General features: G+C 48.1%; 1 protein-coding gene across 11 annotated transcripts in view; it reads left to right on the plus strand.

Moving 5' to 3' along the window:
- KIF2A (kinesin family member 2A) overlaps positions 1-13610 on the plus strand; it is a 92569-nt gene that overhangs the window by 30382 nt on the left and 48577 nt on the right. For all 11 annotated transcript variants that reach the window (XM_065599029.1, XM_065599022.1, XM_065599025.1 and 8 more), the window contains 3 exons: positions 9301-9395; positions 10086-10205; positions 10764-10818. In XM_065599029.1, coding sequence (XP_065455101.1) covers positions 9318-9395; positions 10086-10205; positions 10764-10818 — 253 coding nt within the window. In that variant the 5' untranslated portion in view covers positions 9301-9317. Of the gene's footprint in view, positions 1-9300; positions 9396-10085; positions 10206-10763; positions 10819-13610 lie in introns of those variants that run through there.

Here is a 13610-nt window from a genome sequence, read left to right on the forward strand (position 1 = left end):
CGTCCACCGGTGGAGCAACGGAAACAGTTGCCTCCGGCACCGTCGACTCCGGCGCCGAGGCCGTTGAGTCCGGTGCAAATAGCGTCTCCCCCCAGGCCGGCGGTGATACAGTGCCTCCCGTCGACTCCAGAGACCTTCGCGGCGGCGAGAGACTTAATAGCTCTCACGGAGCCGGCACCGCCTCAGCCACCGGCACCGACTGCACCGTTGACTCGCCCGGTCCAGTCGAGGGGGAAACCTGCTTTGATGCGCCCACCATCACAGGGGCTGGAACCTCGGCACCGGTCCAGGTCCCGAAGCAGGTCCCCACGCCGCTCGCAGTCCCGGCGCCGAATATCGTCTCGGCACCGGTCGTACTCGCGGCCAAGATCTACTTCGCGGCACCGCTCCACGTCTCGGCACCGCTATGATCGTCGGCACCGATCAACGTCGAGACGTAGTTCTCGGCACCGCTACGGTCGGCGCTCGACGTCGAGGGGTCGCTCCCGGCACCGGGCATACTCCAGGTCCTCGTCGAGGTCCAGATCCGACTCCCGGCACCGACGAGGTCATCGGCACCGGTCGCGGTCCCGGCACCGATCGCCGGCACCGCGCGGAGATAGATCATCTCCGGACCGGCACCGTGCGGCACCGCAGCCCACCGGGATGGTTTCATCTCTCTCGGCACCGCCATGGCCGTCTAGATCGGTGTCTCGCTCCTCGGAGGACTTGTCGAGATCGGCATACCCCCCTCAAGGGCGCGCCGATGAACAAAATTTCGGCCACTGGCAGGAGATGGCAGAGGACCAATCTCATGGACCATCTCACTGGTCGTTTTGGACCCCGTGGGCATACCACCAAGAACAAGGGGCTCCAATACCATCGACCTCTCGCTCGGGTCACTCGGTTAGAAGGGCCCCAGAATCCACCATCTCTCGGCCTCCGCCAGGAGGCATGGAGGCTTCGGTGTCCACGCCACCCGACACCAGGGACCCAAGTGCAGGTGATGCCCCGGCCCAAGAGCAAGGGGATCAGGACCCCCCCTTGGATCCGGTACCACCGGAGGCATCCTCTTCCTCCTCTCCGGACGAGGCAGTGGCGGGCACTTCATGTACGGGTCCCCCTCCGATAGATCTTCGGGCTCACCAGGATCTCCTGCGTAGGATGGCCCGTAATATGGACCTGCAGGCGGAGGAGATAGTGGAGGTGCACGACCCGATCGTGAACATCCTTGGAGCAGATGCCCCATCGAGGGTGGCGTTACCTCTGATCCGCACGATCCAATCGAATGCGGATACGATATGGCAAACTCCTGCCTCCATTCCACCCACAGCGAGAGGGGTGGAAAGAAAATACTTTGTCCCCTCTAAGGACTATGGGTACTTGTACACCCACCCCCAACCGTGCTCACTGGTGGTGGAATCAGTGAATGCACGAGAGCGCCACGGCCAGCAGGCTGCAGCGCCTAAATCAAAAGAGGCTAAGCGGCTCGACCTGTTTGGCCGTAAGGTCTACTCAGCCGGAGGGCTACAACTGAGAGCGGCGAACCAACAGGCGTTACTGAGCCGCTACAATTTCAACTCCTGGAACTCTATGGGGAAGTTTAAGGAGTTGATTCCCCAAGAGTCCAGGGAAGAGTTTGGAGCCATGGTAGAGGAGGGCAAGAAGGTGGCTCGGACCTCCTTGCAGGCCTCCTTGGACATTGCAGACTCAGCGGCGAGGACCCTGGCTTCGGGCATCGCTATGCGCAGGATCTCCTGGCTTCAGGTTTCGGGTTTGCCTCCGGAGCTGCAGCAAACCCTACAAGATCTGCCTTTTGAGGGGCATGGATTGTTCTCAGATAAGACGGACTCCCGCCTGCAGAGCCTCAAGGACTCGAGAACAATCATGCGCTCCCTGGGGATGCATGTTGTGGGCCCCCAGCGCAGGCCATTTAGGCCGCAACCTCAGCGCTTCTACCCCCCCCCGCCTCGTCAGAGACAAGACTCGGCCCGGAGGCGAGGGCGAGGTGGTAGAAGAAGGTGGACCGGCCCTCAACCCGGCCAGAACCAAGGGCCACCTCGACCACCTTCAGGCCCCAGGCAGAACTTTTGAAGGTGCGGTCGAGGACGGCGCCCCAGTCATCCCCCAGGATCCAGCCCCCTCCTTTCGGGATCGCCTCTCCCACTTCCACCGTGCTTGGTCCCTTATAACTTCGGACCGTTGGGTCCTCCGCACGGTGGAGAGGGGATACGCTATCCAGTTTTCTTCTATCCCCCCCTCCTCCCCCCCTTCCCCGTCCCTCTTCAGGGACCCTTCTCACGAGCAACTTCTTATACAGGAAGTTTCTACGCTCCTCGCTATGGGGGCCATAGAGGAGGTTCCAGTGGAATTAAGGGGCAGGGGATTCTACTCCCGTTATTTCCTCATCCCCAAGTCCAAAGGAGGTCTGCGACCCATCTTGGACTTGCGCGGACTCAACAAATTCGTAGTAAAGTTGAAGTTCCGCATGGTCTCTCTGGGGGCCATTATCCCTTCCCTCGATCCTGGAGACTGGTTTGCCGCCCTCGACATGAAAGACGCATACTTTCACATCGCAATTTACCCGCCTCACAGACGCTTCCTGCGATTCCTAGTAAGCAAAGTGCACTATCAATTTGCAGTCCTTCCCTTCGGCCTATCCTCGGCCCCAAGAGTGTTCACGAAATGTATGGCTGTTGTGGCAGCGTACCTTCGTCGGCAAGGGATACAGGTGTTCCCGTACCTAGACGACTGGCTGGTACGCGGTCGTACCAAGGAACAAGTTCGCGCTCACGTCCACATAATAGTGCGCACATTCAACACAAGTTGGGTATCCTACTCAACAAGGACAAATCCACTCTAGAACCCTACCCAGAGAATAGAATTCATCGGTGCGGTTCTAGACTCCAGACGCGCACAAGCCGTCCTGCCAGACAATCGCTTTTGCACCATCACGAGCCTCATCCAGGGACTCAAGGCCCTTCCCAACTACCACGGTGAGGTCGTGCCTTACCTCCTGGGTCACATGGCTTCATGCACGTACGTAACCAGGCATGCCAGACTTCGGCTTCGCCCACTCCAGACCTGGGTGTCATCAATATACCGCCCACATCGGGACAGCCTGAATATGGTGGTCACAATCCCGAACTCGGTCCTGACCTCCCTCACATGGTGGCTAGATCACAATGTGGTTTGCGAGGGGATGCCGTTTCACGCCCCACAACCCTCTCTGCACCTGGTCACAGACGCTTCATCTCTGGGTTGGGGCGCCCATCTCAACGAGGCACCATACCCAGGGCCTGTGGACTGCACCTCAGCTAGCCCTACACATCAATGTTCGGGAACTGATGGCGGTGCGCCTGGCGTGCCAGGCATTTCTCAATCTCCTACGTGGCCGCTGTGTGTTAGTTCTCACCGACAACACCACGGCCATGTTTTACATCAACAAGCAAGGAGGAGCACGTTCGTCAATCTATGCCAAGAGGCATTCGCCTGTGGACTTCTGCATCGCCCACTCAATCCATCTCACGGCATCGTTCCTCCCTGGAGTCCAGAACACTCTGGCGGACCGGCTCAGCAGGTCCTTTCAAACGCACGAGTGGTCTATCCGTCCGGACATTATACATTCCGTCTTCCAGAAGTGGGGGGTTTCCCCACATAGACCTGTTTGCATCTCGAGACAACAGGAAGTGCCACGTGTTCTGCTCCCTGCAAGGTCGAGCTCCGGGCTCCCTCTCGGATGCGTTTCTCCTTCCCTGGAAAGACCACCTGTTTTATGCCTTCCCTCCGTTTCCTCTGGTCCACAAGGTACTGCTCAAATTGCGCAGAGACCAGGCACAGGTAATTCTGATCGCTCCAGCGTGGCCGAGACAACATTGGTACACCACGCTGTTGGAAACTCTCGGTTCGGACACCGATCCCGCTTCCGTTGTATCCGGATCTCATCACGCAGAACCACGGCCGGCTGCGTCACCCCGACCTGCAATCACTCCACCTCACGGCGTGGCTGCTCATGGTTCACCCAGCAGAGCAACAGTGTTCTCACTCTGTCCAACAGATTCTGCTGAGCAGTAGGAAGCCCTCAACACGGACCACATACTTGGCCAAGTGGAAGCGGTTCTCCTGTTGGTGCGAACAGCGAGCCACGTCCCCGTTGCACGCACCTATCCCTCTCATTTTGGATATCTCCTCTCCCTAAAACAGCAAGGGTTGGCGATATCTTCAATTAGAGTTCACCTGGCCGCTATATCGGCCTTCCATCCAGGGGAACTCGCGTCCTCGGTATTCTCTAACCCGATGGTCGTTAGATTCCTCAAGGGCTTAGACCGGATGTACCCACAACAACGTCACCCCCGTTCCGACGTGGGACCTCAACCTGGTTCTCTCCAAGCTCACAGGTCCTCCATTCGAGCCACTGGCCACCTGTTCACTTCTGTACCTGTCCTGGAAGACAGCCTTCCTCGTAGCCATCACCTCAGCAAGGCGCGTTTCTGAACTCAGGGCGCTTACATCCGAGCCCCTTACACAGTTTTCCACAAGGATAAAGTGCAGCTTCGTCCACATCCTGCCCTTTCTCCCTAAAGTGGTTTCTCCATTTCATATCAACCAGGATATATTTCTCCCGGTTTTTCACCCTAAACCACATGCTACTCGCCAGGATCAACGTTTGCATTCCCTGGACGTGCGAAGGGCCCTGGCCTTCTATATTGACCGCACAAAGCACTTTAGAAAGACGACGCAACTCTTCGTTGCAGTGGTCCGACCGAATGAAAGGCTCACCGGTCTCCTCACAACGCCTATCCTCCTGGATTACGTCTTGCATCCGGACTTGCTACGACCTGGCAGGTGTCTCAGTACCACACCTCACCGCTCACTCCACGAGGGCCCAAGCTTCCTCGACGGCTTTCCTGGCGCAAGTTCCGATCCAGGACATTTGTAGAGCTGCGGTTTGGTCGTCAGTCCACACGTTTACAGCTCACTATGCACTAGTGCAGCAGTCCAGGGACGATGCTGCCTTCGGATCAGCAGTTTTGCACACAGCAATGTCTCACTCCGACCCCACCGCCTAAGTTGGGCTTGGGAGTCACCTAATGGAATGGATATGAGCAAGCACTCGAAGAAGAAAAGACGGTTACTCACCGTTGTAACTGTTGTTCTTCGAGATGTGTTGCTCATATCCATTCCAAACCCGCCCTCCGTCCCCACTGTCGGAGTAGCCGGCAAGAAGGAACTGAGGGGGCGCCGGGTCGGCTGGGGTATATATTCAGCGCCATGAAGGCGCCACTCTAGGGGGCTCCACAGCCGACCCGCCGGTGTTGCTAGGGTAAAAATCTTCCGACGATCGTGCACGCGGCGCGCACACACCTAATGGAATGGATATGAGCAACACATCTCGAAGAACAACAGTTACAACGGTGAGTAACCGTCTTTTCCAACTTATTTCCCCTTACACAAGCCCCCTGTACTAATGCTGGGTGTATAGAGCTGGAGGTATGAGGGTGGGGGTGTGTGTCCCAAGAGGCAGGTTGTTAACTGCATGTTACATCTGTAGGCTGTCTTTACACTGCAGGATGTTATCCTGTGAGGTGTCCCCAAGAGATGGAGAAGATTCTATTAAAAAAGGCAGTGGGAAAACTGGGAAGATGGGGAGTGCTGTTGTTTATGAGGATGGTGCCCCTCAGCCGGTGCAGGAGTGGAAGGGAAATGCCACCTATATGGGCAGCTGCAAGGACTCGTTGCTTTGCAATGGGTGTGCCAAAATAGAGCACTGCCTTTGCCTTGAATTCTGTTTTATAACACCTATAGATCAGCACAAAGTGCGCTATAAAAGAGGTAGACTTCTTCAATGAGTGTTCTGAACCCATTTTGCTGCAAAGGGCTTAACGATCCTGAGGATCTGACTGAAAATGACCATGGGCTTCCGTAACTTGTGTAGTCACCAATGCCTTATACGCTCAGTGCATTGAGAGTATCTCTGTAGCCCCATTTGGGCAATTTTCCTCATAATCCAGTGCATGTTGTAAATGTAAAGGTAGCTAAAAGCTCAGGGCACTGATCAGACTGTCAGCCAAATTACTTTTTCTGTTGCCTTTTCTCTTTCTTTATCTGCTGTGACAGTAAACATGCCTGCCAGACAATATATTTGGTATTTTTTAGCCCACAGGGTGCCACCATCTTGAGCAGGGGGTGGGGGTAGAGAGACCTGCTATTGGCCAGGAGGGAGAGGGAGCATCATGGAGAATGGGAAAGGGGGTGAGGGATGGCACACTTATTCCATAGTTGTGGGATTTGACATACAGGGAGAGAAACCCTTCTGAGCTTCTGGAGCTGATGCCATTTGGGGGTATGGGTGGGACGGAGAGCAGGTGGAAAGAGGCCTGCGTCCGCTCTCATTCTCAACTCAGCACCTCCCAGGTGGTATCAGGAACCAAGTTGTTTAAATCCCTCTATGCAGTCAGTATTCAGACAGTTTATTATAATACAGCACATAATGCTTATGGTTGAGGTCCCCTCTGCAGGATAGTCAGGCTGAGCTGCTGCCTGGCTCTCAGAAGTCATCTCCAGTGCTACCTCTGCCTAAGTGTCTGGCTTGGAGTTAGGTGTGCTGAAGAGATTGTGGCTGTTTGGGGAAATCTCCTCCTTGCCAGGGTCTGTGGTCAGCTGGGTGCCTTTGAAACTTTGAAACTGTCCACTGCACAGCAGGGTTCTGTGGTGGTCTTCCTCACAAAAGTCAGGCCAGCTCCTCGTACTATGCACGTTGCTGGGAGTGTTACCAGAGATCTTGTTTTTGTCCCTTGTGTTTTCATAATTCTGCTGGAGTTCCTTAGCTTGGGTGTTGCATTAGGCCATGTCCCGGGAGTCTTCTTCTGCACTTGCTCCATAGCTGCCCATAGATTGTCACACTCTGATGGCTCCCATAAAGATGGGACTGGACATGCCCTTGTCCCCCTGAGGGCAAGGGAGTCCTGGATTTCTGGATTGGACCACATGGAAGCATAGTGCCTGACTACAATGATGGACTGTGGGTATGTGTACTTGTCATAAACTGAAATTGCAAATGAGTGCACCTACATGTGTGCCAGCATTTAAAAAAAGGAGGTGATAGCAGTCAAGATGACCCCTTGAGCAGTGGAGGCACACAGGTAAACAGACAGGTTGGTCCATGTGTAAATCAATGCCGTATGGCTTGGCAGTAAGACAACTGCCTAAAGTGGTGTTATCAATCTGAAATGGGAATGTATCCACACAAACTTTTTACTGGTATAACTCATTCGGTAACAAAGTTATGTTGCTTCCAGAAAGATGAATTAAAGCAGGAGAGGACGCCGAATAAATCAAAAAAAGAACTGTGTGTGGATGCAAGGGAGTTTATGCCAGAAAAAAAGCTTTCCTGTGTAGAAGATCTAACATGGAAGATCCTATGTGCTGAATCTTTGTCTTTAATCTCCCTTGGAGGATATGTTTTATAAGGCTTGGCTGGGTCTATTCTACCATTTACCTTCCATTGACTTCTCTCAGAAATAGAGGGGTGGGGGCGGGAGGCGGTATCTGGAAGAAGTGGATCTCTAGCCATTGCACCCACCAGGGGCTTTGTGCATTCCTCCATTTCCCCTCTATTTCAGGGACTCCCTACAATTTCTTCTGCCAGAGCTTCTGTGTACTGCCTATTCTCCCTCCTCCCATACCAGGGTCTGCCATCTCCCCCTCATGCCAGTGGCTCTGTGCAAACCCATTTCTTCTTCCCTCCTTCCTTCCTATTGTTCCCTCCATGTCAGGGGCTCTGTGTCAGTCCTCTATTTCACCCTTTCCCCCACATGGTAGGGGCTCAGTATACCCCCTGCTCCCAGAGCAGAATCCCCCAGTATCCCTCACCAGAGGTTGTGTGCGCCTGCCATTCTTCCCTCCCACATTCTCTTCCCATGGTAGGGTCTCTTTTCCCCCTGCCAAATGCTCCCTATCCCCCCTACCTTCACACCCATACCATGGTCCCTCAATCTCCCCCCTGCAAGGGGTTCTGTGTGCTCCCCATTTCCCGCCCTGCTACGGGTTCTGTGTGCACAGCCCTCTCTTCCACCCACACCATTGTTGTTTCTCTGGGAGAAAAGTTATTCAGGGTTTGAACATGTTCAACTATATTGGGAGAATGCATGGAGATGAGATGGGATATTGTCATGCTGAAAGGCATTATGGATGCCATTACCCAGTTTGATCTGCAGGCAATTGCAGAGGTGCTTGAAGTTGTGGCTGTACTAAAGAGATGGCGGGGCCTCCATGTGTGCCTCATTTTCCTCTTTCAGTTCCCCCCAAATCAATAGGCTTCTGGCCATTGATGTCTAAATAGTCCCTGAAATTTTGGAATTCATATGATGCAACATTCAAAGTTATCCGATTACAGAGGGAGATTACAGAGGGACAAATGCCATCAAGCTGAGTGTATGCCTTACAAGCTCAGCTGACCAATTTGTAGTACACTAAATATTCATGATGAAAATTCTTCAGTCCTTGTCTCCATATAAAATGTTTCCTGTCTCAATATACTTCATGAAGACTTGCATGCTGTTTGCAAAGTCATATCCTCAAAACCTCCGCTTCTCCAACAATGATCAATTCATGTTGCTTGCACTTTGATATTGCCGATCTGATGGTGGTGCTAATGATGAAATCCTCTCCATTTTATCTGGATGACTAGCTTATCCATTCCCTGTCAACCGAGGGCATCAGAAAAGCTGGTCAGGAGGCTCTGAGCCTATTTCAGGAACTCAATAGAAGACTACAAAAAAGCTCTCAGAAACATATGTTTATCTTGACTATATACAGTACATCCAGGTAATATCCTTTCAGTGAAAGGACCACAAAACTGGAACTGCTATGAAACCCCTCTAAGCCAAGAAAGTTTGCCAGATAGCACGTCTCCTGTTCTCTCCTGCATAATTAGCAGTCACATTTTTATTTTTTAACTCCTGTGATTCTGTGCATACTAATGGGTTGTCAGGAGCTAGTTTTTTGGTCTCAGCTTTGGTCTCAGTGAGTTGTCTGTTTACACTGTGAGCTTTTGGAGGCAGGGATTGTCTATGTTTATATAAAAATCTGCATAGTGAGGCCTCTAGGCACTACCATGATAGAAATAAAATAAACTGTCTACGTTCATTTTATTTGGAAGCGTTTAGGGGAAATTGGAACTACTTCCTTTTCTTACATATCTTTTTGTGAGGGAAGTTACAAGATCAGATCCAAAACTTCTGGGGTGCAGACTGGGACTAAAATAATTTTAGGGAAAATTCCATAATTGCTAATAAATGAGTGCTAATGTTTCCCTTCTAGGTCGAATACATCAAGCTATGGTAACATCTCTCAATGAAGATAATGAAAGCGTTACCGTTGAATGGATTGAAAATGGAGACACTAAAGGCAAAGAGGTACACTAAATAATTTAGAACTCCTCTCTCTCTTTTTTTTTTTTTTTAAAACTTTTCTAGAATAAAGACAATTGGAATGCTCTTTTCTTTAAACTCTGTATATTTTATCTTGAACCTGAATTAATTCATACAGTAAAACTACTGGAAAGTTTTTTTGTTTTGTTTTGTTTTAATTAAATTAAATTGTGATTCCGTGGTTCCAAATATTGTTTAATGTGCATCATAGAACAAATGACATCAGTTTCTGTGGTGCTGTATTTTATTTCCTGAGTATACATTTCTATAATAATACCGAGTTCTTATGTAGCGCTTTTCATTATAGATCTCAATGTTCTTTACACTGGCAGTCAGTCTCATTATCCCCATTTTACAGATGGGAAACTGAGACAGAGAGAGGGAAGTGACTTGCCTAAGGTCATCTAGTAGGCCCGTGTCAGAGCTGGGAATAGAAAAACTCCTTTTTGCAATATAATAGAACCAAACTATTGATGCTTTCTTTTATTTATATAATTTTCAGGCAACCAAAATTGTTCAAAAATTTTCTTCAGCTGAGGATACACGAAGTATCTCCATTTACAAAGCTAAACAAATGATGGACTAAAATCACTAAAGGTGTCTGCTTGTCTGTGTGTAAATGTAAAAAGCCTCACAAGTGTGCGTGTCTTTTTTTTGTTTTCTTCTTATTAACAGATTGATTTGGAGAGTATATTCTCACTTAACCCAGATCTTGCGCCTGATGAAGATATTGAACCCAGCCCAGAGACTCCACCACCTCCCACTCCTTCAGCCAAAGTAAACAAGATTGTGAAGGTTGGTAATATGTTCAATGAAATTACTATCGTCTCATTCATATTAGTATTTTACCTGTAATGTTTAAGAATGTTAAGTTTAATTTTCACTTCTGTGCATTATAAGCTAATTCAGGAATATTTTAGAAATCCATATCATCATGAAAAAATTTACGATATTTCTGAAGGGCAGAACTGGAAAAAGAAGAAATCAGCAATTAACCTTAATGATCTTACAAAGGGGACAGAGTGCATTTCTTAGCTTGGAACCAACTTTAAACTTGTTAAATATAGCTTGTGTCCTTTATTGTGAAATGTTTGTATATCTCGAGGAAAATGATATTTGGACCTTTTGTCTTAGAGAAGGTTTTGGAGGTTATTAAATGATACATTTAGCTCGCATCCTGTATCCTCTTCATCATATGTGCTGCTGGGAGGGACTGTGCAGCACCACCTCCCCAATACTGCTCATGCTGATATCTGTGATTACTTCTGTTCACTGAAAGTAAGCAGAGATTGGGCTACTACTTACAAAAGAGGTGATAAAGTGAACAGATTATAGAGCTTTCTCTCTTTATAGAATCGACGGACTGTGGCTCCTATTAAGAATGAAACTCCTGCCAGAGACAACAGAGGTAAACGACCAGTTGTATCTTTCCATTCCACAAAGCAAGAAAGTGAAAATGTTAAACTGACACTTATTTATAGTTCTCTAGTATCCTACGTTTTCTCTGGTTTATTACTTGGCCATGTTAAATTTAATGGGTAGGGGGAGTAATTACTGGAACTATTCTGATGATGTATTTTTAAAAAGTTAGTATGTAATCAGTTTTATATAAAAGGCCTCGTTTATATTTAAAACTTCTATCGATCTAGTTACCGCCACTTGGGGAGGTGGTGTTCCTACACAATGGGAACAACATCTGTAGCTGTAGGTTGCATTTATGCTGTGGGGTTATGCTGGTATAGCTATGGTACCATAGCTGTGGTACTATAGTCTCTAGAGTGTAGACATGGCCTAAGTTCAGTATTAGAGATTTAGTGCATGTCTATATTTTATGCATCACTTATTTATGTATCTAATAAATATATTCTTTAAAACAGCCGCTTGTCATATTTCACGATTTCAGACATTCCTTTGTGCTTTTGATACTACTTTTGTTTGTTCCTCAATTCAGTATTTAATTAGTCTTTAAAAGCATGTCTACAGGACACTCAGGAAAGTTAAGAGTGAATTAAGCTAAAGTGAACTAAAGTCACTTTACCTCTGAATTATGAGCATCAACACAGGACTTTAATGCATTTCAGATTCATGTCTTCAGTTAATTTAGCTGAACTTGCAGCCGTGTGTAGACATGCCCTTAGAGCAGTGATACACAGACTGAGGCTCGGGAGTCGCAAAGTGGCTTTTTAATGTGTCTCCTGCAGCTCTTTGCAGCACATGATATTAAAATAATGTGTGATTTAATTATTAACCAATCTAAGTTATTAATCAGTCAGGACGCTTTTACTATGTTATTAACCAATTGTAGTTGAATGTATGTATGTTAAAAAAACTGACCAGGTATTATTATTTTATCAACTACAATTGGTTAATTTTATATATATAATAGTAAATGAAACAATGAATTCACATTACTGTGGATTTTTTGAGTAATACTGATCGCTAATTTGGCTCCTGAATCACTGAGATTTGAGTATCACTCCTTTAGAGACTACTTAAATACTGGATTGATCAACAATCAAAAGCACAAAGGAATGCATTGTAAAAAACCAGCAGATGGTCCCCAAATGTGAGCAGCCAAGTCCTGGAGGCTCAGTGGCCTAGAGGGGCAAGAAGCCGGAGGATTTCAGGTTGGCTGGAAGGAGCCAGGGAAGTGAGGGGCAATTTTGGCTTTAGTACTGCGGGCAGGCTCTGTGAAAGCAAGGAGGACTGTGCCGCATGCAGGGCAAGTGTGTGAGAGCCTGGGGTGCGGTACTGTGATGGACTGGGGCGGTTGGTGAGCGCTTAGGCTTGTGTGCGTCCTGGGAGAAGGTGAAGACCCCCGGGGAGTATCATACCTCACCAGGCTGGAGGCCCAGACTGAGCAGACACAGAACCAATACCTTACCAGGCTATCACATCTCCGCTCCATGTGCACCACTGGTGGGATTAGAGGCCTCCGGGGTGGGTGAGGTTAGTGAAGGTTTTGGGCACCTCTGGAGGTGGGGGAAGGATTGTGCTGTTGTTGAATTCCCTTAAGTTTCCCAGACGTATTCCAGCCCATTGGTCTGTACCCATTCCCTTGCCTGACATTCTTTTATATAAATAGTTGGAATACCCCTCTGTGTGTTATTGGGTTTTGTGTCAAGACTTTCTGGACTCATGTAAGCAAAGGGGGCAAATGCTCAACCTGGAGAGGAATAGGCGCAGGCTCGATAGCTTAGGGCATCTACCAGCACCTCTGTCCAGCATAAAGAGGTTGACACAGCATGAAATATGACAAAAGGGTGTTTTTAAAAACATGTATATTTATTAGATAAATAATAATGTGATGCATAAAATCTCTAAAAAATACCAAAATAAACATGCGTTATCTAGCTAAGGGAGTTTTTGTTCTCTCCGCTGTGTCAAAATTATTTAATCTTTACTGACCATGCTTACCTGATTTGTCAGCATTACCACTATGTCACATTAGAACAATTTTGTTAAATGATTTAACTTAAAAATCTTTGAGTGGTCTCTGCATATTCCTATTTGTGGGATCAAGGAACCTGCATCATAAGCTTCCAGGATCTTCTGATGGGCAATTGGGACCACTCACTCTGTCCCTTCTCCCTCCCTAGACAGAGACTTCCATTGGACAAAAGGGGGAAAAGAAAATTTCAGTGTGTATTGGCAGGGAGAGGGGAAGAATTCTTGTTTTACATTCATTTGATTGGCCTAAATTTAAAACATTTAATTACATAAGTCGTGTCCTTCCTTTCATTATATTAATTCACTTGTTTAAAAATAAAAATTTATAAATCTAGCTCTGCAAATGTTGATATTGTCAGTGTTGTCTGTGTCTTTGTACAGTAGTAACTTCAGCTTGGTGCAGGAGAGCTGTGTAACTCTCATTCACTGTGATGGGAGCTGCACTTCTTATCCTACACCTTTTACTCTAAGAATTTTTCCTTTTTTGGTCATTCAGTTAAGCCTTTGTGTCAGTATACTATTTTGTTCAATAAGTTGATTGATACTGTAAACTAGATCCCATCTGTTGATGAATTGGAACTCTGATGTCTTATCATATTTTCCCCTCAACTATACCAAGGGAGTGTTTGTTTGTCCATCCATGTGTTCGCTGCTCCCACAGTTGTCTTCATACTCTAATTTCATGTTGCCTTTCTTGCATGGACTGTCCTGTTGAAATTGCTACTCAGATCTTTACTTTCTCCTCCTTCA

Source organism: Chrysemys picta, chromosome 6 (genome assembly GCF_011386835.1).
Source record: "Chrysemys picta bellii isolate R12L10 chromosome 6, ASM1138683v2, whole genome shotgun sequence".
Classification (NCBI taxonomy): domain Eukaryota; kingdom Metazoa; phylum Chordata; order Testudines; family Emydidae; genus Chrysemys; species Chrysemys picta.